This window comes from Mchenga conophoros, linkage group LG3, assembly GCF_057382185.1.
Source record: "Mchenga conophoros isolate Kocher_MC1m ecotype Shallow Benthic linkage group LG3, M_conophoros_male_GT1.1, whole genome shotgun sequence".
NCBI lineage: Eukaryota > Metazoa > Chordata > Actinopteri > Cichliformes > Cichlidae > Mchenga > Mchenga conophoros.
The window spans coordinates 26551445-26575674 of NC_140528.1; the positions used below are offsets into that span (position 1 = coordinate 26551445).

General features: G+C 47.0%; 2 protein-coding genes across 3 annotated transcripts; both read left to right on the plus strand.

Annotated features, from left to right (window-relative positions):
* The first annotated feature begins 436 nt into the window (after positions 1-436).
* LOC146577918 (HLA class II histocompatibility antigen, DR alpha chain-like) lies at positions 437-2514 on the plus strand. 2 transcript variants are annotated; one of them, XM_085268509.1, is made up of 4 exons: positions 437-518; positions 597-812; positions 1545-1826; positions 2018-2514. In XM_085268509.1, the coding sequence occupies exons 1-4, from the start codon at positions 461-463 to the stop codon at positions 2146-2148; spliced, it is 687 nt and encodes a 228-aa protein (XP_085124635.1). In that variant the 5' UTR covers positions 437-460; the 3' UTR covers positions 2149-2514. The 2 variants fall into 2 exon arrangements, with proteins under 2 accessions (XP_085124635.1, XP_085124634.1); XM_085268508.1 differs by having other exon boundaries at positions 446-518; positions 597-845; positions 2018-2513.
* A 6169-nt stretch (positions 2515-8683) lies between these two features.
* LOC146577919 (H-2 class II histocompatibility antigen, E-S beta chain-like) lies at positions 8684-22496 on the plus strand. Its single transcript, XM_085268501.1, has 6 exons — positions 8684-8747; positions 10592-10861; positions 18109-18322; positions 21618-21685; positions 21764-21889; positions 22134-22496. Exons 1-6 carry the CDS (start codon positions 8699-8701, stop codon positions 22157-22159), a joined length of 753 nt encoding a protein of 250 aa, XP_085124627.1. The 5' UTR covers positions 8684-8698; the 3' UTR covers positions 22160-22496.
* The last annotated feature ends 1734 nt before the right edge of the window (positions 22497-24230 follow it).

The window sequence follows — 24230 nt, forward strand, 5'->3', positions numbered from 1 at the left end:
CACAGCTGTGACTCTCACTGTCACAGTAACACACATGAACTCAGGTGTGATTTCAACTGAAAACTATTTAAATAACACATGAAGTCATATTTCACAGTGTTTTTAAACAAACTGAATCATTTTATTAAAATAAAGTTGGTTTTATTTTGAAAATCCTCAGTGTGGAAGCTGATCGGGCTGAGCTTTATTTTGAAGAGTCTATAAATATTGATTATTGATTGGTGCTGTCTGTCAGATCATGTTCACCTCCAGCTGCTGTCTGCCTGGACACTGATGACATCATGAGCTGTGAGCTCTGTGATTGGCTGCTGTGTGTTAGAGCTCAGCTGCACTTTCAGTCACTCACAGACTCACACACACTCTGTGAGGTCCACACACACACACACACACACACACACACACACACTCTGTGAGGTCCACACACACACACACTCAGAGTTTAACTGTCAGAGATCTGCTGATGAAGATGAAGGAGCTGCTCCTCTTCCTCTCCTGTGTCCTCTGTGTCTCTGCTGATGGTGAGTTTGTCTCTGTAAACAGCAGCTTATTGATCAGGTCATTGATCAGGTTACTGATCAGTGTTTGATGTGTTTCAGCTCTGCACAGTGACATTGCCGTCGGTGGCTGTTCAGAGTCTGATGAAGAGAACATGTATGGACTGGATGGTGAAGAGGTTGCCTACGCAGACTTCAACAAAAAGGAGGAAATCTACCCTCAGCCTCCTTTTATTGTTCCTATCAGTTATGGGGAAGAAGCTTATGAATCATCTGTGGCTTTTCAAAAGACCTGCAGAGACCTCATAAAGCTTTGTGGTAAAGGCATGAAGGACTTCCCTCCAGAACAGGGTAAATACAACATGTAACACCTGTCTCACCTCACCTGTGTTTACCTGCACGCTCTGTAGAGTAACACACTGATGACATCATCAGCACTGATTTACTTTGTCCAATCAAAATCATTCCACCTTAAGCACATTCATACTGATCATGTGTACAGGAACACTGACGTGTTTATATTTGTGTTCATGTTTCAGTATTTCTGAATGCAGTATTCTGCATTTACTGCAGATCAGTTTATATTATTTTTCCTCCTTTTAGTTCCTCTGAAGCTGAACTGAGTCTGTCTGTAGTTTAACTTCATGATTCTGACCTCACTCTAGCTTCTCTCACACAGACAGTGATGACATCATCTGAGTGAACACCTGAACTTTTTATTGATATTTATCATCATCATTCCTTCTCTCACCCCAACCAATCACAGCAGATGGCCCCGCCCCTCCCTGAGCCTGGTTCTGCCGGAGGTTTCTTCCTGTTAAAAGGGAGTTTTTCCTTCCCACTGTCGCCAAAGTGCTGCTCATAGGGGGTCATATGATTGTTGGGTTTTTCTCTGCATCTATGAAGCGCCTTGAGGCGACTTTTGTTGTGATTTGGCGCTATATAAATAAAATCGAATTGAATCGAATTGAACTGAATTGAATTGAATGATCACCTGCTGATGGGAACCAGCTGAAGCTCTGATCCTCTTCCTGATGTGTTTGTGCACAGATGCTCCTTCAGCTGTGATGATCTACACCAGAGATGAGGTGGAGTTTGGAGAGAATAACACTCTGATCTGTCACGTGACTGGTTTCTATCCTGCTCCTGTCAACGTCTCCTGGAGCAAGAATCAGCAGAGGGTCACAGGATCCAGCATCAACGTTCCCTATCCCAACAAAGATGGGACCTTCACCCAGATCTCCAGACTGCAGTTCACCCCACAGCTGGGAGACGTGTACAGCTGTGCAGTGCAACATCTGGCCCTGACAGAACCACTGACCAAGATCTATGGTGAGAAAACTTTATTTAAACACAGAGCACTGACAGAGGTACACATGTGACAGTCTCCAGCTGTGAAGACTGAGCCCAGTGTTCATCAGAGCAGCTGGATCTGATCTGAGCTGACAGTTTGAGACAGATGTGTGTTTTTCCTCTTTGCCTCCAGATGTGAAGGTTCATGTTCTCTGTGTTTGTGTCTCCAGAGGTGGAGGCGTCCGCTCGCTCTGATCCAGGTGTTGGACCCTCTGTGTTCTGTGGAGTGGGTCTGACTCTCGGTCTGGTCGGTGTGGCTGCTGGAACCTTCTTCCTCGTCAAAGGAAACGAGTGCAGCTGATTGGGTCACGGTGATGATGTCATCATAGTTCTACAATGAGCTCATAATGAGTGTGTGTTATTGTTGTGTGTGCAGAGTTCGCCTGTAATGAACTTCTGCTTCCTGTCTACCTGTCTCACCTGCTATAAGTTAATCTCCTGTATGAGCTGTCCTGTCACCATCTGTGTCAATAAGGTTCAACTCTGGGATTCAAAGCAAACTAAAGCTCCCTCGTCACAGTGAGTATCTCCACCATCCATCCAGCAGATTCCACCTGGAACCTTTTCCTGCCACAAAAACAAAGGAGACAAAAGTCAAATTAATGAGACTGAGACCAGTTTTATCTGAACTCAGTGTCAGGTGACCTCAGTGTGTTCATAAACTTGTTCATCAAAAGCAATAAACCCACAAATCTGTCTCAGTGTTCTTCCTGTGTCTTTACAAATATTTATGGATCAATTTCACTCTCTGTGGTTGTTTCTCAGAGCTGAGTCAGGAGTGTCTGAGCAGGTTCATGTTTCCTGTTTATTGGTCGTCTCCAAAGTCATGGGCTGCATCCTCCTGAGGCCGCATTTGTAGACCAATTACGTCACAGCGACGCGACGAAGGCTCTCCAAATTCGTAGACTCCTCCGAATGCAGCTGACAAATGCGTCCTCCTTTTCCACGAATTTGAAGGATGGGTCGGGGGTGTCCTTCGTGGCCCACCATATCCCAGAATTCATAGCGCAGCCCAGCCAATTCCAGTTTCCAACAATGGCGGCCGCTACTAAGTTTTAATATTACTCTCGTTACCCTTTCTGGGTCACAAAATAAACTTTTAACATATTTTCAGGCGTGAATGTGGGTGTGTAAACATCAAGTATCTGCTCGGTTTATCAAGATATCACATATTTGCAAAAGTGCTTCGACGTTTTCGGAGACATCTGCTACCCACCAGCTCGATAGCTAGCCGGGAGCTCGAGGGTCACTGGAGTCGCCGAGAACGGCACAACTCCCAGCACATCATTTTCAGATCACTGCGGACTTTCGCTTCTCGTGTTAAACGTAATATATAAGTCACTTAGACAACCTAAAAATGTTACTGTTGGGCTTTTTTCAGTGTTTTGTTTGTTCGTGAGTAAATCGGTTTGGCTGAGATTAAAGTTATTAGATTAGATTAGATTGAATTTAATTAACTCCTCCTTGAATCGCTACCTTATCGTGGTGGAGGGGTTTGTGTGTCCCAGGGATCCCAGGGGCTATGTTGTCTGGGGGCTTTTGCCCCCTGGTAGGGTCTCCCATGGCAAACTGGCCCTGGGTGAGGGACCAGACAAAGAGCGATTCATAAGACCCTTATGAAAAGGACACCGAGGGAACAGTTTACCCTGCCCGGGATAGGGTTACCGGGGCCCCGCCCTGGAGCCAGGCCCGGGGAGGGTGCCCGAGGGCGAGCGTCTGGTGGCCGGGCCTTAGTCCATGGGGCCCGGCTGGGCACAACCCGAAGAGGAGACATGGGCCCATCCTCCCGCAGGCCCACCACCTGCAGGAGGCGCCATAGGGGTCGGGTGCATTGTGTGCCGGGTGGCGGCCAGGAGCGGAGGCCCTGGCGGACTGACCCCCGGCTGCCAAGACTGGCAATAGGGACATGGAATGTCACCTCTCTGGTGGGGAAGGAGCCTGAGTTAGTGCGTGAGGTTGAGAGGTACCGGCTAGATATAGTCGGGCTCACCTCTACGCATGGCTTGGGCTCTGGAACCAGTCTCCTGGAGAGGGGCTGGACTCTGTCTCAGTCTGGAGTTGCCCCTGGTGAGAGGCGGCGGGCTGGGGTGGGTATTCTAATATCCCCTCGGCTTGCTGCCGGTTCGTTGGGGTTTTTCCCGGTGGACGAGAGGGTTTGTTCCCTGCGCCTTAGGGTCGGGGAACGGGTCCTGACTGTCATCTGTGCTTATGCGCCGAGTGGCAGTTCAGTACCCAGCCTTCTTAGAGTCCCTGGGGGGGGGGTGCTGGAAGGTGCTCCACCTGGAGACTCTGTTGTCCTGCTGGGAGACTTCAATGCTCACGTGGGTAACGACAGCGAGACCTGGAGGGGCGTGATTGGGAGGAACGGCCTCCCTGATCTGAACCCGAGCGGTGCTTTGTTATTGGACTTCTGGCCATAACGAACACCCTGTTCGAACATAAGAGTGTCCATAAGTGCACGTGGCACCAGGATGCTCTAGGCCGTAGGTCGATGATCGATTTTGTAATCGTATCACCAGACCTGCGACCATATGTTCTGGACACTCGGGTAAAGAGAGGGGCTGAGCTGTCAACTGATCACCACCTGGTGGTGAGTTGGATCAGGTGGCGGGGGAGGACACTGGACAGACCTGGTGCACCTAAACGCGTAGTGAGGGTGTGCTGGGAACGTCTAGCAGAGGCCCCAGTCCGCGAGATCTTCAACGCACACCTCCGGCAGAGCTTCGACAGCATTCCGAGGGAGACTGGGGACATCGAGTCCGAATGGACCATGTTCAGCGTCTCCATTGCCGAAGCTGCTGCATTGAGCTGCGGCCGCAGGGTGGTTGGTGCCTGCCGTGGTGGTAATCCCCGAACCAAATGGTGGACACCAGAGGTGAAGGGAGCCACCAGGCTGAAGAAAGAGTCCTATCAGGCTTGGTTAGCCTGTGGGACTCCGGAGGCAGCCGACAGGTATCGACAGGCCAAGCGGAATGCGGCTCGGGCAGTGGCTGAAGCAAAAACTCGGGTGTGGGAGGAGTTCGGAGAGGCCATGGAAAAAGACTTTCGGACTGCCTCGAAGAGATTCTGGCAAACCGTCAGGCGTCTCAGGAGGGGAAAGCGGTGCTCTACCTGCACGGTGTATAGTGCTGGCGGAGCGCTGTTGACGTCGACTGAGAAAATTGTCAGGCGGTGGAAGGAATACTTCGAGGACCTCCTTAATCCCACTGACACGTCTTCCGAGGAGGAAGCAGAGTCTGGGGATGAGGGGAATGACCCGCCAATTTCCGGGGGCGAGGTCACTGAGGCAGTTAAACAACTCCTTGGTGGCAGAGCCCCTGGTGTTGATGAGGTCCGCCCCGAGTTCCTGAAGGCTCTGGACGTTGTAGGGCTGTCCTGGTTGACACGCCTTTGCAATGTTGCGTGGAGATCAGGGGCAGTACCTGTGGACTGGCAGACCGGGGTGGTGGTCCCCATCTTTAAGAAGGGGGACCGGAGGGTGTGTTCCAACTACAGGGGGATCACACTCCTCAGCCTCCCTGGGAAAGTCTATGCCAGGGTGCTGGAAAGGAGAGTTCGTCCGCTAGTCGAACCTCGGATACAGGAGGAACAATGTGGTTTTCGTCCTGGTCGCGGAACACTGGACCAGCTCTTTATCCTCTCCAGGATACTTGAGGGTGCATGGGAGTTTGCCCAACCAGTCTACATGTGTTTTGTGGACTTGGAGAAGGCATTCGATCATGTCCCTCGGGGTGTCCTGTGGGAGGTGCTGCGGGAGTATGGGGTGTCTGGCACATTGCTACGGGCCATTCGATCCCTATACAACCGTTGCAAGAGCTTGGTTCGCATTGCCGGCAATTAGTCGGACTCGTTCCCGGTGGGTGATGGGCTCCGCCAGGGCTGCCCTTTGTCTCCGGTTCTGTTCATAATTTTTATGGACAGGATTTCTAGGCGCAGCCAAGGGGCGGAGGGCTTTCGCTTTGGTGGCCTCAGAATCTCATCTCTGATTTTTGCGGATGATGTGGTTCTGTTGGCTTCATCGGGTGAGGGCCTCCAGCTCGCACTGGAGCGGTTCGCAGCCGAGTGTGAAGCAGCGGGAATGAGGATCAGCACCTCCAAATCTGAGGCCATGGTTCTCAGCCGGAAAAGGGTGGAGTGCTCACTCCGGGTCGGGGATGAGTTCCTGCCCCAAGTGGAGGAGTTCAAGTATCTCGGGGTCTTGTTCGCGAGTGATGGGAGAAGGGAGCCGGAGATCGACAGACGGATTGGGGCTGCAGCTGCAGTAATGCGGACGCTGCACCGGTCCGTCGTGGTGAAGAGGGAGCTGAGTGTAAAAGCGAAGCTCTCAATTTACCGGTCGATCTACGTCCCTACCCTCACCTATGGCCACGAGCTGTGGGTAGTGACCGAAAGAACGAGATCGCGGATACAAGCGGCAGAAATGAGCTTCCTCCGAAGGGTGGCTGGCCTCTCCCTTAGAGATAGGGTGAGAAGTTCGGCCATCCGGGAGGGGCTCAGAGTAGAGCCGCTGCTGCTCCACATCGAAAGGAGTCAGCTGAGGTGGTTCGGGCATCTGACAAGGATGCCCCCTGGGCGCCTCCTGGGTGAGGTATTCCAGGCATGTCCCACCTGGAGGAGGCCCCGGGGCAGACCCAGGACACGCTGGAGAGATTATATCTCTCGGCTGGCCTGGGAACGCCTTGGTATTCCCCCGGATAAGCTGGAGGAGGTGGCTGGGGAGAGGGAGGTCTGGGCCTCTTTGCTTAGGCTGCTGCCCCCGCGACCCGGCCTCGGATAAAGCGGATGAAAATGGATGGATGGATGGATGGATGGAATTTAATTAATCCCTCGGGTGGTTTTCACACAGCTGAATAAACATCAAACAGAAAACTGATTAAACAGAAGTGTGAGACGGTCGAGAGTTTACGCCAGTGTCCTGTTATATTTTAGACAGCAAGGAGCAGACGGCCGAGTTTACTAAACTCCACCGAGACAGCGGTGACGCTAATCTGAAGGCGAGACCGTCCAATTTCACAGCCGTTTACTTCCGGCCTACCCGACCATCTGAGGACCCGGCCCACGTAGACCGCGAAGGCCGGGTCCTCAGGAGGATGCAGCCCATTGGACATGACCATTATCATGCTTCCCTTCATTGGCTTCCTGTTAAATCCAGAATTCAAAATCCTGCTCCTCACATACAAGGTCTTAAATAATCAGGCCCCATCTTATCTTAATGACCTTGTAGTACCATATCACCCTATTAGAGCGCTCCGCTCTTGCTCTGCAGGCCTACTTGTTGTTCCTAGAGTATTTAAAAGTAGAATGGGAGGCAGAGCCTTCAGTTTTCAGGCCCCTCTTCTGCCGAACCAGCTTCCAGTTTGGATTCGGGAGACAGACACTATCTCTACTTTCAAGATTAGGCTTCAAACTTTCCTTTTTGCTAAAGCATATAGTTAGGGCTGGACCAGGTGACCCTGAACCCTTAGTTATGCTGCAATAGACGTAGGCTGCCGGGGATTCCCATGATGCATTGAGTTTTTCCTTTCCAGTCACCTTTCTCACTCACTATGTATTAATAGACCTCTCTGCATTGAATCATATCTGTTATTAACCTCTGTCTCTCTTCCACAGCATGTCTTTATCCTGTCTTCCTTCTCTCACCCCAACCGGTCGCAGCAGATGGCCCCGCCCCTCCCTGAGCCTGGTTCTGCCGGAGGTTTCTTCCTGTTTAAAGGGAGTTTTTCCTTCCCACTGTCGCCAAAGTGCTGCTCATAGGGGGTCATATGATTGTTGGGTTTTTCTCTGCATCTATGAAGCGCCTTGAGGCGACTTTTGTTGTGATTTGGCGCTATATAAATAAAATTGAATTGAATTGAATTGAATTGAACTGACTTCATTGGTCACAGATGATGCTACTGTTAGACTCTGACTGAATGTCTCCATTGAATATGATTTAGTCTGCATGAAAAGCTAAATAGAAAATGTGAATTACAAACATTTAAAGTTAATTTGAAACTTTACTCTGAATGTAACACAGTGAAATGTGATTCAGCTGCTCTGGAGCCTGAAACTGAAAAATAAATCTCTGTGATGACTTCACATTAACTAAGAAACAGATTTCATGTTTGAGACGCATTTTCAGTCCAGTATCCATGAGATCTGTGCCGTCCACACAGAGGAACATCAGAGCTCCACAGAAATGTTTCACAATAAGAGTGCTTCTGTCCTTTTAAGTTGAAAGAGACAGGAAGTATAAACAGTGTGATGAAGTAAATTCAATTGATCAAAAGTACTGAGAAAGAGCGGATTACTTATTATTAATAAAGAAGAGGAGGACAGGTGTGTAAATATGACCCCTGTTAATATGAGAGATTATTCTAAGGAGCTTGGAAAGAAAAACGTCTGGACTTCTTTAAGTTGCTTGAAGATGTTTCACCTCTCATCTAAGAAACTTCTTCAGATCTAAGTTCAATTGGTGGAGAGTCCCAGATTTAAACCCAGTGGCAGTGTCCCCCCAAAGAGGGACAAAAGGACCCTCTGATGATCCTCTACCTAATCACATGAGCTAAGGTGTGAAAACGGGTGTGGGTCACAATCAGCCAGGGTTTCAGCTCACTGTGAAACCTGGCCCCACCCTATCATGTGATTTCCTGAGGTCAGATGACCCAGGGTGTGAGTGGGCGTTAAGGCTACATAGGGGATGACAATGTTGTTGCGTCTTTCTTTCTTATTTTGTGTTCCAGTGAGAGCTGTAAGCTGGTGTCACAGAGTTCTTCCTGGTAACAGATGACGCTGTGGTCATGTGACCTGTCCTCTATTTTTAGAGCAGCTCTCAGTCAGACTGAGTCAGTTTGTCAGGAGAACTCAGGAACATGGCTTCATCCTTCCTCTGCCTCCTCTTCATCAGCCTCAGCACTGCAGGTACTATCAATCAGAGATGGGCAGTAACGCGTTACTTGTAACGCGTTACTGTAATCCAATTACTTTTTCCAAGTAACGAGTAAAGTAAGGGATTACTATTGCAAAAACAGTAATTAGATTACCATTACTTTCCCGTAGGAACGCTGCGTTACTGCGTTACTAAAACCGTGATTTTTTGGCGACAATGTCTCACGACAGTGACGTAAGCGAGTGCGACGTTCGTGACAACAGCTGTGTGCAGATCAACAATGGATCACATATCGATTGTGGGAGAGAGTATGAGCGTGCAGCATTTAAAGCGTGGAAGTACTGACCTTACTTTGAGTTTGATTCCATAAAAAGTGACAAAAACATTAGTGTCCATCGTGCGTGGGAAAAAAAACTTCTTTTTACAGCGAAAAAAACCCCTAAACTTCCAAACAAGCACCGAGTAGCTACGACGTAATGGGAAACTCACAGAAAAACTCGCAGATTCTTTAACTGACCGCGGCACACCTGCACCAGGGTAAACCTCCGCCTACCTCACTCCTGCTTTACAGGTGAAAATAGAGCAACAGGACCGCTGAGTCTTTGACTTTATTTATTTTCTGCTGTGTTTTACTTGCATCTATTTGAAAGACTGAGTGTAAACACAAAAAAAATATTTTATTTTATGAGCTGGAATGTGCAGAAAATAGGTTTAAATGTTAAACTAATTTCTTCCAGTCAGAGAATGTTGCATATAATTACATTTTTGCTTGATGCATAAAGTTAAAAGATTAAAACTGATAAAACAAGTTTTAAAAAGAGACTTTTCCATTTGATTACATTTTGTATGATGGATTATGCAGAAAAAGTAGAATTGGCTGAAAGATCTATCGCTTTATCACCTATTCAGGTTGTAAATCGTGAAACTGAAGTAACTAAGTAATTAATTACTTTTGAAAATAAGTAATCAGTAAAGTAACCTGATTACTTTTTGGGGAAGTAATCAGTAATTAGTTACTGATTACTTTTTTCAAGTAACTTGACCAACACTGCTATCAATACACTGATTAATACACTGATCAATACACTGCAGAGATACACTGATCTGTAATCAGTGTAGTGATCAATAAATGCATCAATGATCAGAATCAGAAAGGGTTTTATTGCCAAATGTTGAGCAGGTTAACAACATTAGGAATTTGCTGTGGTACTTATTGCAAAACATTCTGTCAGACAATGCTTAAATATACATTGTACAAAATGCCCCGTAGTTATGGTTTTATTCTGTTCAGTTGTTAGTTCACCTGTAGTTTTTTAGAGTGGCCAGTAGAGGTCACCCCACCGCTTTGTATGAGAGACTATGGGCAGGGAGAAACGTGGGCAAGGCACCTGAGCTTTTCTGCTCCAGATTACCAGCAGAGAATTGGTCATTCCGTGAGAAGTGTGCGTTAATGAGCAACAGACCACACACACACACACACAAACACACACACACACAAACACACACACACACACACACACACATGCCCACGCACCTAAACCTGTATGCGATACCTGCTCCTCTGACAATCCCTGTTACCTTCAACTGTGTGAAGTCAATACAAGAGTCTGCACTATCCTCGGTGTCTTCATTGTCTCCCTTCTGAACATTCATCCGGGCCTTGAGCAGTGTTCTGGCCGACACTCCAGGGAGTGGTGGCTGCAAACCTGAACTAGCACCTTACAGTCCTCCCAGCTATCTACCCAACATACATAAAAATAAGAATTAAAAGTGCTAAGTAGACAGATGTATACATGATCAACATAAGTTATTTGTACATCTTCCCATACACAGCAGGTATGATCAGCTCACAGTCTGATGTTGTGTTTGTCCTCAGATGGATTCAAAATGTATGTAGTGTCTCGCTGTGACTTTAACTCCACTGAGCTGAAGGACATCAAGTACATCAGAGCTTACTATTACAACAAGATCGAGTATGCCAGGTTTGACAGCGATGTGGGGAAGTTTGTTGGATACACTGAGTTCGGAGAGGGGAACGCAGAGATCATGAACAGTGGTGCATACCTGACTCAAATGAAAGCTGAGAAGGAGATGTACTGCCATAACAACATTGGTGTCTGGTACAAGGGCATTCTGTCTAAATCAGGTGAGTGTGCTGGTCTGTGTGACATCATCAGGTGTTGACCTCACTCTGAATCATTCATGATGGACTCACAGGTGCAGGTCAGACTCTGGTGATCAATAACTGTAATAAATCACTGATCACAGCTCTGACTATAACGTCACAGAGCTAACCTCAGTCTGTGGCGCTCCCTGCTGGTGAGACAGGCAACTGCAGCTGTTCATTATAACACACTGATGATTCATTAAACCTCTTTAAGCTGAAATATTGCTCATATTTATTTATTTTTTTAAATATTTCCATATAAATATTTCTAACAGCATGAAGCAGCTCGACATGTTGATAAAACACTTTTCTTCTAATTCATTTATTTTAATTCAAACAAAAATGAGAAACACTGATGGTGTTTGAAGGCCGTCTGCTGTTTATTTATTGATTCTGACTTTCAGAGCTTGTGTAGCAGCTTCACACCTGCACACACTTACAGCTCAGGTCTATGAGTCAGTGTAACAGTGGAGCTATTAAATATACTGAAACAATTATAATTATATATCAACACCCTTTCAAGATGGCGCCACGGATGGCAGCCTCAGCACTGCACTCTCTCGCACTTTTCTTGTTTCTGTTTATTTTCTGCGCTTTTGGTCACTCAGACCACATCACTTTCTCCAGAGATGAACTGCTAAACACCAGGCAGTTCAGGCAGTCGTCTCACTATAGTTCTTATCCATTTTTCACAAACCCGGAAAGTTTTTTGGAGATTTTAGTTGGAGGGGCAGCAGCTCTCTGTGGCTCCTGGAGTCGCGCTGGTGCGCTGGTGAAACTCCCCTCCATTCACCTCGCGAATCTCCGCTCTGTTCCAAACAAAGTGGACGAATTACTGCTCTTAAACCGGAATAACAAGGACTTTGCACGCTCTGCTGCCCTGTGCTTCACTGAAACCTGGCTCAGTGAGCGAGTCCCAGACGCTGTCTTAAATCTGCCGGGCTTCCAACTTCACCGGGCAGACCGCGAAACAGAGCTCTCAGGGAAAACAAAGGGTGGTGGAGTCTGCTTCTACATTAATGAAGGTTGGTGTACTGATGTCACAGTGTTACAGAAACACTGCAGCCCACACTTGGAAAGTTTTTTCATCAACTGTAAACCATTTTATTCACCGCGGGAGTTTTCTTCCTTCATGCTGGTCGGAGTTTACATCCCTCCTCAGGCCAACGCGAACAACGCACTGTGTGAGCTGGCTGACCAGATTACTACCCTGGAGAGGAAATTCCCGGATTCCTTTACAATTATTCTTGGGGATTTTAACAGAGCAAACCTAAACTACGAACTCCCTAAATACAGACAGCATATAGACTGCCCCACCAGGGACAACATCATACTGGATCACTGCTACACCACTCTAAAAGATGCCTATCGCTCTGTGCCCCGGGCAGCTTTGGGACATTCTGATCACTGCATGGTCCATCTTATTCCAGTTTATAGGCAAAAACTCAAACGTGCGAAGCCTGTAGTCAAAACTGTGATGAAGTGGACTAACGCAGCAAAGCAGGAACTGCAGGACTGTTTTGACTCCACTGATTGGACTGTTTTTGAAGCTGCATCTGAGAACCTAGATGAGCTCACGGACACTGTGACATCATACATCAGTTTCTGTGAAGACGTGTGTGCCAACAAAGACCTTTTGCACATACAACAACAATAAACCATGGTTCACTCCTAAACTCCAACATCTTCGTAAGGCCAAGGAGGACGCCTACAGAAGTGGTGACAGGGTCCTGTACAAGCAAGCCAGGAACACACTGACCAAGGAGATCAAAGCAGCTAAAAGGATCTACTCCCAGAAGCTGGAAGAACGGCTCTCAGCCAACGACCCTGCGTCAGTGTGGAGGGGCCTGCAGGAAATCACCAGCTACAGACGCCGCCCACCCACTGTTGAAGCAAACAAAGACCTGGCCAACGAGTTAAACACTTTCTACTGCAGGTTTGAGACGGACAGACTCCCACGCCCCACCCTCCCCTCCCCAGAGCCATTGTTTCAGACATTGACCCCCAACACACCTTCCACCTCTCCCCCCTTCACCCTCCCCCTCCCCAATCCAGTCTCAACGACCACCCCCACCCTCCCCAATCCAGACCCAACGACCACCACCACCCTCCCCAATCCAGACTCAACGACCACCACCACCCTCTCCAATCCAGACTCAACGACCTCCACCACACCTCTCACCCCCCTTTCCTCCTCCCTGAAACTCAGAATACACACTCAGGATGTGAGCCGACTATTCCAGAAACAGAAGCCCAGGAAAGCCCCCGGACCAGACGGCGTCTCACCCTCCTGCCTCAAAACCTGTGCTGAACAGCTGGCTCCCATCTTTACTCGCATCTTCAACAGATCCCTGGAGCTGTGTGAAGTTCCCTCCTGCTTCAAACGCTCCACCATCATCCCTGTTCCCAAGAAACCCACCATCACAGGACTGAATGACTACAGACCTGTCGCCTTGACGTCTGTGGTCATGAAATCCTTCGAACGACTGGTGTTAGCCCATCTGAAAGACATTACAGGCCGCCAGCTGGACCCTCTGCAGTTTGCCTACCGGGCAAACAGGTCGGTGGATGATGCAGTGAACATGGGGCTGCATTACATCCTGCAACACCTTGACCGCCCGGGAACTTATGCCAGGGTCCTGTTTGTGGACTTTAGTTCGGCTTTTAACACCATTGTGCCTGAACTTCTTTCCTCCAAACTCTCCCAGCTCAGTGTGTCACCAGCTACCTGTCAGTGGATCACCAGCTTCCTGACAGACAGAAAGCAACAAGTGAGGCTGGGGGAGATCACCTCTGAAACTTGGTCCCTCAGTATTGGTGCCCCTCAAGGATGTGTCCTCTCACCACTACTGTTCTCCCTCTACACTAACGACTGCACCTCCAAGAACTCGGCTGTCAAACTCCTAAAGTCTGCAGATGACACCAACACAATAGTGCCCTGCAGACTGTTCACAAAGCTCAGGGATCTGGGACTTAACAGCCGTCTGTGTGCATGGGTGTTGGACTTCCTCACTGGCAGAACTCAGGTGGTGAGGGTGGGCAGGTGCTTCTCCAACAGCATCACCATCAACACAGGAGCACCTCAGGGATGTGTCCTCTCGCCACTGCTCTACTCCCTCTACACTTCAGACTGTGTGGCCACCCATGGCTCCAACACCATTGTGAAGTTTGCTGACGACACAGTGGTGTTGGGTGCCATCTCCAACAACGATGAGGCGGCCTACATGGATGAAGTGAAGAATCTGGCATCGTGGTGCCAGGACAACCACCTCCAGCTGAACGTCAGCAAGACCAAGGAGCTGGTGGTGGACTTCAGAAGGGGTCAGCACAGAGACTACAAGCCCATTATCATCAATGGAGCTCCAGTGGAGAGGGTGCAGTCCTTCAAGTATCTTGGTGTCCACATCTCCTCAGACCTGACATGGGCTGCCCACATTCAGGTCCAGACCAAAAAGGCTAGGCAGCGCCTGTATCACCTACGACAACTGAGGAAGTTCAGGGTCTCTCCAAAGATCCTCAGGATTTTCTATACAGGCGCTGTGGAGAGCATCCTCACACAGAACATGACATCGTGGTTTGGGAACAGCTGTGTGAAGGACCAAAAAGCTCTCCAGAGAGTGATCCGTACAGCAGAACGCTGCTGCAGGATTGCTCTCCCCCCGCTTCAGGACACCTACACCAGGAGATGCCGGACTAGAGCAGCGCAGATACTGAAGGACCCGTCCCATCCTGGCAACAAACTGTTCCAACTTCTGCAATCTGGTAGAAGGTTCCGCATCTTCCGGGCAAGGACAGAGAGACTTAAGAGGAGCTTCTATCCCCAAGCCATTCGTGCCCTAAACACACACACCCGCCCTCTCACATCATCTATAATTGACTGAGACAGGACTCTCTTCCAGACACTAAACCAAGGCACAATGTACATTTCAATTCCTTTAATTTTAAATATGTTTATATTGTCTATCCTGTAAAATAGTCAGATGTCTATTCATATTAATGTACAGAATTCACCTGCTTGCTGCTACTACTGCACATTCACCCAGTGTATATACTATATATATATATATATATATAATGTTCTTCCTCTACACCCCCCCCAATTTTTGCACATGTCGAGGAGCGTGTCAGGCCACATTTCACTGTGTGTTATACTTGTATAACTATGCATGTGACAAATAAAGAACCTTGAACCTTGAACCTTGAACCGTCATTTGCCTGACAATGGACTTCAGGAGGCATCCCTCAACACTGCTCCCCCTCACCATATCAGAGAGCCCTGTGTCGACTGTGAAGAACTTCAAGTTCCTGGGTACCACCATCTCCCAGGACCTGAAGTGGGAGACCAATATCAACTCAATATCAACGTCATATCAACCATTGCTGGTATGGATTCCAAAATAAAAAAAATAAATAAAGTGTGCGTATGTATGTACATATATGTACTTGTGTGTGTAGATATATATGTATGTATATGTATGTGTGTTTGTTGCTTGTAGTTATTACTGCCTGTTACCTGTGGTAATGCAATTTATAATTTATATATTCTGTATTCAGTTATGAAGGCTCTAATTGTTGGTTGCGAGCTGCCGCTTAGATGCTTGTATGTGCCCGGGGCTGTTGATGGGTCTGTATGCAATGATGGGCGTAGCTGCGGGAAGTTTATTGTTTTTTTTGTTGATGAGTGAGTATAGGGGTGGGATTTAATAAGTTTTCTTCGTCCCACTCCTTTTTCAGGCAATTTTTGTTTTTTGTTTTGTGTATCTTATGTTCAATATAGGTATTTGTTGTGCCTGAAAATGAACAAATAAATGAAATGAAATGAAATGAACTCCATCCTCAAAAAGACCCAGCAGAGGATGTACTTCCTGAGACAACTGGGGAAGTACAGTCTTCCACAGGAGCTGCTGATCCAGTTCTACACTGCGGTCATTGAGTCTGTCCTGTGCTCCTCCATCACAGTCTGGTATGGAGCAGCCACTAAACAGGACAGGAGCAGACTGCAGCGGACTGTACGGGCAGCAGAAAGGATCATCGGCACCCCCCTGCCCTCCATCCAGGATCTGTACCTCTCAAGAACCAGGAAACGGGCAGGGAAAATCATCACAGACCCCTCACACCCTGCACACAGACTCTTTGATCTGCTGCCCTCTGGCAGACGGTACAGAAGCCTGCAGACCAGGACCACCCGACACAGGAACAGTTTCTTTCCCCTCGCCATCTCCCTTCTTAACAGTTGACCTGTCACACTGCTCCCACTGCCAGACTGCAACTGCACCTTATGTACATTTGTAGTATTCATTCCACCTCCACTATTTTATGTATATAAGTTTAGATTATATACTCCGGGTCGGGGATGAGTTCCTGCCCCAAGTGGAGGACTTCAAGTATCTCGGGGTCTTGTTCGCGAGTGATGGGAGAAGGGAGCCGAAGATCGAGAGATGGATTGGGGCTGCAGCTGCAGTAATGCGGACGCTGCACCGGTCCGTCGTGGTGAAGAGGGAGCTGAGTGTAAAAGCGAAGCTCTCAATTTACCGGTCGATCTACGTCCCTACCCTCACCTATGGCCACGAGCTGTGGGTAGTGACCGAAAGAACGAGATCGCGGATACAAGCGGCAGAAATGAGCTTCCTCCGAAGGGTGGCTGGCCTCTCCCTTAGAGATAGGGTGAGAAGTTCGGCCCTCCAGGAGGGGCTCAGAGTAGAGCAGCTGCTGCTCCACATCGAAAGGAGCCAGCTGAGGTGGTTCGGGCATCTGACAAGGATGCCCCCTGGGCGCCTCCTGGGTGAGGTATTCCAGGCATGTCCCACCTGGAGGAGGCCCCGGGGCAGACCCAGGACACGCTGGAGAGATTATATCTCTCGGCTGGCCTGGGAACGCCTTGGTGTTCCCCCGGATAAGCTGGAGGAGGTGGCTGGGGAGAGGGAGGTCTGGGCCTCTTTGCTTAGGCTGCTGCCCCCGCGACCCGGCCTCGGATAAAGCGGATGAAGATGGATGGATGGATGGAAGTTGAGATTAGTTATTTATAGTTGGTTTACACAGCTTTGTGTTTGTATGTGTATGCATGTGTAATGTATATATAGACACGTGTGTGTGTGTGTGTGTGTGTGTGTGTGTGTGTGTGTGTGTGTGTGTGTGTGTGTGTGTGTGTGTGTGTGTGTGATTTACATTGCTGTGTTTGAGAGCCACCATCTACCGGAACCAAATGTGTCTACACATATAGTGGGGCAAAAAAGTATTTAGTCAGCCACCGATTGTGCAAGTTCCCCCACCTAAAATGATGACAGAGGTCAGTAATTTGCACCAGAGGTACACTTCAACTGTGAGAGACAGAATGTGAAAAAAAAATCCATGAATCCACATGGTAGGATTTGTAAAGAATTTATTCGTAAATCAGGGTGGAAAATAAGTATTTGGTCACCTCAAACATGGAAAATCTCTGGCTCTCACAGACCTGTAACGTCTTCTGTAAGAAGCTTTTCTGTCCCCCACTCGTTACCTGTATGAATGGCACCTGTTTGAACTCATCATCTGTATAAAAGACACCTGTCCACAGCCTCAAACAGTCAGACTCCAAACTCCGCCATGGCCAAGACCAAAGAGCTTTCGAAGGACACCAGGAAAAGTATTGTAGACCTGCACCAGACTGGGAAGAGTGAATCTACAATAGGCAAGCAGCTTGGTGTGAAAAAATCAACTGTGGGAGCAATTTTTACTTTATAATTTCTGTTCAGGAATCAAACAGCTGGATGAGCAGAAATTCAAACTGGGACCAGCTGTGGATTCAGTCCTTTAGTTTGATGTTGATATTAAACTGAGTGAAAACACTCAGGGTTCATTTATGTGTGGATGAGTTAAGGTGTTAGTTTCTCATCAGGTCTCCATGTGTCAGATTTTACTTTCAAACCACAGCAGCTGATCTGCAGGAGGATCAGTTCACTGATGGTTCAAACTGATGTCACTCTGAGTCAACACTTTGCTGGATATTAATAAAAACTGATCCAGGTTCAAGTCTGGTAGATTTCCAGCACATACAGCTCTGCATGTCTTACTTTATAATAATAATGTTTACAGCCTGATGATGTTTCTCCTCACAGCTGATTCATCATCTGATGTCAGACTGGTTATATGTGACTCTGCTGTTGACAGTATCTTTATTAATGCACATGTATACAATCATCCCTGATGATATGATAATAACAATAACAGAAACTCATAATATCCTCTAGTTAAGCCGTACGTCAAACTTCACTCCACAACACCTGCTTACAGTCAGCATCCCGCCATGTTGGTCTGCAGCGTCTATGACTTCTTCCCCAGTAAGATCAAAGTGAGCTGGCTGAGAGATGGACAGGAAGTCACCTCTGATGTCACTTCCACTGAGGAGATGGCAGATGGTGATTGGTACTACCAGACCCACTCACACCTGGAGTACACACCCAGGTGAGCACTCCAGTATACTCCGGATTACCACACAAAGATCACTACTCTCCTCAGTGACAACAATACCTATGAAGCCTTAAAGCGAGACCACACAAGCAGCTACAAAAGAAAGTTATAGCTTGCCTTCAAGACTTTGAAAAGGACAAAATCATTGACCGCCTCACATATCACCGCCTTTACCCAGGGCATGCCATACCCTGCATTTACAGACTTCCTAAGATCCACAAGGAAGGGGTCACACTCAGACCCATAGTCAGTAGCATAAACTCAACCATTTATAACATTGCAAAACACCTTGCTACCATCCTGGCACCTCTTGTGGGGAACACCCCACATCACATCAAGAACCGACTTCACCGACAAGGTCCAGAAACTTCCCCTGGACCCAGATGAAACCATGGTGTCCTTTGATGTAGTCTCTCTCTTCACTTGCATACCCACCACGGAGGCCGTGGAGACTGTCAGAAAACGACTAGAAGAAGACAGCTCCTTGGAAGACAAGGATAAAGTCATCCTTGCTGACTTTATAATCGCCCAATTAGGATAACCGCATGTTTTGAGTGCTTCCTTTACATGTGTGTGTTCCTTCTTTTTCCCTTCATGCTTAGAGGGAACATGTTCTGCCCGGTGGTGTAGGGTCCTAATTACTCCAAGTTTGTGTTCCAGAGGGTGATGGGAGTCAAAGAGGAGGTACTGGTCCGTGTGTGTGGGCTTCCGGTAAACTTCGATGTTGAGGTTGCCGTTCTCTTCAATGTGCACAGCGCAGTCCAGGAAAGGCAAACAGTCGTCCTTTGTGTCTTCCCTGGTGAACTTGATGTTTTTATCCACAGCGTTAATGTGTGCAGTGAAGGATTCCACTTCTTGTGTCTTGATTTTGACCCAGGTGTCGTCCACATATCTGTACCAGTGGCTGGGTACTCTTCCTTTGAAAGAGCCAAGAGCCTTCCTTTCCACTTCCTCCATGCAAAGGTTGGCTACAATAGGTGACACGGGGGAGCCCATGGCACAGCCATGTTTTTGTCTGTAAAAGCCTTCGTTGTACTTGAAATATGTAGTGGTGAGGCAGAGGTCTAACAGTGTGCAGATCTGATCGGGTGTGAAGTTGGTCCTGTCCTCCAAGGAGCTGTCTTCTTGTAGTCGTTTTCTGACCGTCTCCACGGCCTCCGTGGTGGGTATGCAAGTGAAGAGAGAGACTACATCAAAGGACACCATGGTTTCATCTGGATCCAGGGTAAGTTTCTGGACCTTGTCGGTGAAGTCGGTGGAGTTCTTGATATGGTGTGGGGTGTTCCCCACGAGAGGAGCAAGGACGGTAGCAAGGTGTTTCGAGATGTTGTAAGTGGCTGAGTTTATGCTACTGACTATGGGTCTGAGTGGGACAGCTTCCTTGTGGATCTTAGGAAGTCCGTAAATGCAGGGTATGGCATGCCCTGGGTAAAGGCGGTGATATGTGAGGCGGTCAATGATTTTGTCCTTTTCAAAGTCTTGAAGGCAAGCTATAACTTTCTTTTTGTAGCTGCTTGTGTGGTCTCGCTTTAAGGCTTCATAGGTATTGTTGTCACTGAGGAGAGTAGTGATCTTTGTGTGGTAATCTGTAGTGTTTAGGACCACGGTGCATCTTCCCTTATCAGCTGGTGAAACAGTGATGTTGTGGTCTCTTCTCAGGGAAGCGACGGCCTTCTTTTCCTGTATTGTGAGGTTGGACGGAGGGACTTTGGCACTGGAGAGGGTGGCTTAGACTTTCATCCTGATTTGCTCTGCTTCTGTCTGTGATCATTTGTTAATCCGTATGGCAGTTTCTGGGGCTGTGATGAGGTCCACTATGGGCAACTGTTGTGGAGAGATGGCAAAATTGAGTCCTTTGGCTAATACTTTCTTTTCAGGTTCAGTGAGATTCCGGTCTGATAAGTTCTTCCCCCATTTTTCCTGACTGTCCTCAGGTGTGTGTTCTTCACTGAGTTGTGTAGGTTCAGACTGAGGAGTGTGTGTTTTTGAAAGCAAGGTGTGGAATTTCCTGCGTTGTCTTTCTTTTCCTTTAGAGTGTTGGGCCCACTGAGCCTTGTCCACAAACTTGTAAACCTCTTCTAAGATTGGAGAGGGTAGAAGGGTTTCCTGTTCCTGCAGGGTCTGGCTAATCTTGCTTTGGAGGGCATATATAGTGAAATGGACCTGTCTTATCCTTTCACTTAGAAGCTGATTTTGTGCTTTCCGTAGAATCAAGTCTGCACTGTATCTCCTGACAGGCGCCAGCTCTTAGGAGCAACTCTGCTTTGTCTGCATCTCAGGTTGAAATGGAGATCATTCCTATAATCCGCTAGTTTTCTTGATTCCCTTTCATCCTCCCGCACCAGTTGAAGGGTGTTCCTCCCAAAATGTACGGCAATATGTCTGTGAAGGTTCTCAGTCATCCAGGTCATCGTAGTCAAAGGAGCTTGGAAAGAAAAGCGTCTGGACTTCTTTGAGTTCCTTGAAGACGTTTCACCTCTCATCCAAGAAGCTTCTTCAGTTCTAAGGTCAAATGGTGGAGAGTCCCAGATTTAAACCCAGTGGAAGTTTCCCCCCTAAAAGGGACAAAGGACAGAAAAACAGGGAGCCAAGGCCGTAACTCAGGCTCACTGAGAGTTAGAAAGTATGTGAATGTTTAAGTGTTTATGACTGGGTGGGGGCACTAGAGGCTATAAGAGTTTCACTAACCCTCCACCATTTTGAGATTTTGCTGTGACCCTCTTCATGCATGTCTCCCCATCCGGATGGTGTTTGCTCATAAAGTGTTGAATTGTATGGAATAAAATGATTGTTGATTGAGCATTTATACACAGAGTTTTGTCCTTCCTTCAGCTCAAAGATTTAAAGAATTGGGAGAATTTAACAAGGGCCACTCACATCCTGGGCCATCTAACCTCAGGAAATCACATGATAGGGTGAGGCCAGGTTTCACAGTGAGCTGAAACCCTGGCTGATTGTGACCCACACCCGTTTTCACACCTTGGCTCATGTGATTAGGTAGAGGATCATCAGGGGGTCCTTTGACCTTCTGTGGGGGGAAACTCCCACTAGGTTTAAATCTAGGACTCTCCACCATTTGACCTTAGAACTGAAGAAGCTTCTCGGATGAGAGGTGAAACGTCTTCAAGCAACTTAAACAAGTCCAGACGCTTTTCTTGCCAAGCTACGTAGAATGAAGTCCAGGAGCGCCATTTCTGATGATGGAAACCTGAACAATTTTTAATATGAGGTCTGCAAGTTTAAATGTTAAAAGTTTAAGATCTGAGAGTCACTGATGTTTGTGTTGAAGGTCTGGGGAGAAGATCTCCTGTAAGGTGGAGCACGCCAGCCTGGAGAAACCTCTGATCACTGACTGGGGTAAATACCTGTCTGTATCTACACACCTGTACACACCTGTACATACCTACCTGTCTGACTCTCACCTTTGTGACTCAGATCCCTCCTCAGACTCGTCCATGCCTGAGTCAGAGAGGAACAAGCTCGCCATCGGAGCCTCAGGACTGATCCTGGGTCTGATCTTATCTCTGGCTGGATTCATCTACTACAAGAGGAAGGCCCGAGGTCAGAGCAGGACTCTCACTCACAGACCAGTTCATACCTGAAAACAGTTTAGAACCAGACAACTGTTAGTTACATTAATGTTTCAAACACAGGTTTTTACTGTTGTTTTTGAGGACTCTCAGACCTGGTTCAGGCCCTGAAACATGAAACTTTACTGAATCATTGCCATGACTGTTAAAACCAGTGTCCATGGTTTGTTTTCAGAGTGTGTTGGTGACTGTGTCCTCATCTCTTCTTCTTTCAGGTCTTGTTCTGGTTCCCAGTAACTGAGTCTGGGTCCTGGTTCTGTCTGATGTTATAAAATCTGCTGTTTCCTGTGTTCAGCAGACTGATGATGATGATGATCTCTGTTTGGACTCTAAACCGATCCAGGACCATCTCAGTGTTGTTAGTGGTTGTTGTGGTTTTACTGGGAAGCTTTTGGACCATGTTTAACATGGACTCTTGTGTTTGATGCTTTATGTGCACGTCTGCTGTTTAATCCATGTGATGTAATCCCTTTAATCCATGTGTCTGAATGATTTGGGTGTTTCTGCTATTCTGATTACCATAGATCACAGATTTTTACTGGAGGTCATTGTTGCAAAATAAATGACTCAAACTTTGAGCTGTGTGTTTGTTTACCTGTATCTAATAAGTAAATTTGTGACTCACCACACAATTAGATTTATACTGAATATAAAAAATAACTCATAATCAGTTGATAACAAATTGGTCAAAGTTAAACACGTAAACATATATTTAAAATTTATATTCTGTACCTTTAAAGAAGCCAACAAAGTCCTTTCATTATTCATTTTAACATTGCTGCAGTTTTAATGTTCAGATAATGATGTCAGGGCAAAATTCAATTCAATTCAATTTTATTTATATAGCGCCAAATCACAACAAAAGTCGCCTCAAGGCGCTTCATAGATACAGAGAAAAACCCAACAATCATATGATCCCCTATGAGCAGCACTTTGGCAACAGTGGGAAGGAAAAACTCCTTTTTAACAGGAAGAAACCTCCAGCAGAACCAGGCTCAGGGAGGGGCGGGGCCATCTGCTGTGATTGGTTGGGGTGAGAGAAGGAAGACAGGATAAAGACATGCTGTGGAAGAGAGACAGAGATTAATAACAGATATGATTCAGTGCAGAGAGGTCTATTAATACATAGTGAGTGAGAAAGGTGACTGGAAAGGAAAAACTCAATGCATCATGGGAATCCCCCGGCAGCCTACGTCTATTGTAGCATAAGTAAGGGAGGATTCAGGGTCACCTGGTCCAGCCCTAACTATATGCTTTAGCAAAAAGGAAAGTTTTAAGCCTAATCTTGAAAGTAGAGATAGTGTCTGTCTCCTGAATCCAAACTGGAAGCTGGTTCCACAGAAGAGGGGCCTGAAAACTGAAGGCTCTGCCTCCCATTCTACTTTTAAATACTCTAGGAACAACAAGTAGGCCTGCAGAGCGAGAGCGAAGTGCTCTAATAGGGTGATATGGTACTACAAGGTCATTAAGATAAGATGGGGCCTGATTATTTAAGACCTTGTATGTGAGGAGCAGGATTTTAATTCTGGATTTAACAGGAAGCCAATGAAGGGAAGCTACCAAAATGATGAAGTCCAGATTTCTGGGTGGATATGATACCAATGAAACCAGGCGTGAACATTTGATTAAGAGGCCGGGGTTTATCCAACAACACTGACTGTATCACAGGATTAAAGCATAAATCACAGGATATCAGTTTGTATACAACAACGAATGTCAGCTGACATATTCACACAGTGACTTTGTTCAAACAACTGAAACAAAACGATTAACACTGAAGTGTTTAAAACTGTTAGGATGCCTGAGTCGTTGACCCGGAGTTTTGAGTTTATTATATTATTTATCGTTTCTAGTCTTTGGTGTCTTTGTTAGAGTTCTGTCTTATGGTTTACGTCTCTGTTCCCTCTGTTGCAGTGTCTGCCTGTGAGTCTGTGTCTGTAAGTCCAGTCTGTGTTTCCTGTTTTACTTTGAAAGTCCGTGTCTCATGTTAATGTGTCTGGTTGTGCTTCCTTTGTCTCGTTAGGCCTGATTTGCCCCCAGGGTTTCATAGATCAGTATTATGGGTATGTGCAGATATATATAGCTAGTCAAGTGGGGGGTGGCAATAGTAATTCTGGACTTTATGGAAAAGATTGGGAAGAGAATTATTAATGGATTGTCTGTGTTTACAGGAGAAATGTTAGCAATTCTATTAGCAGTACAGTGGGTGGAAGATTTGAGGCCGCTGAAAACAATTATTTGTTCAGATTCAAGTGCAGCCTTGGTTTTGTCTACATGTAGCCGAGTAGTAAATTAATAATAATAATTTCCAT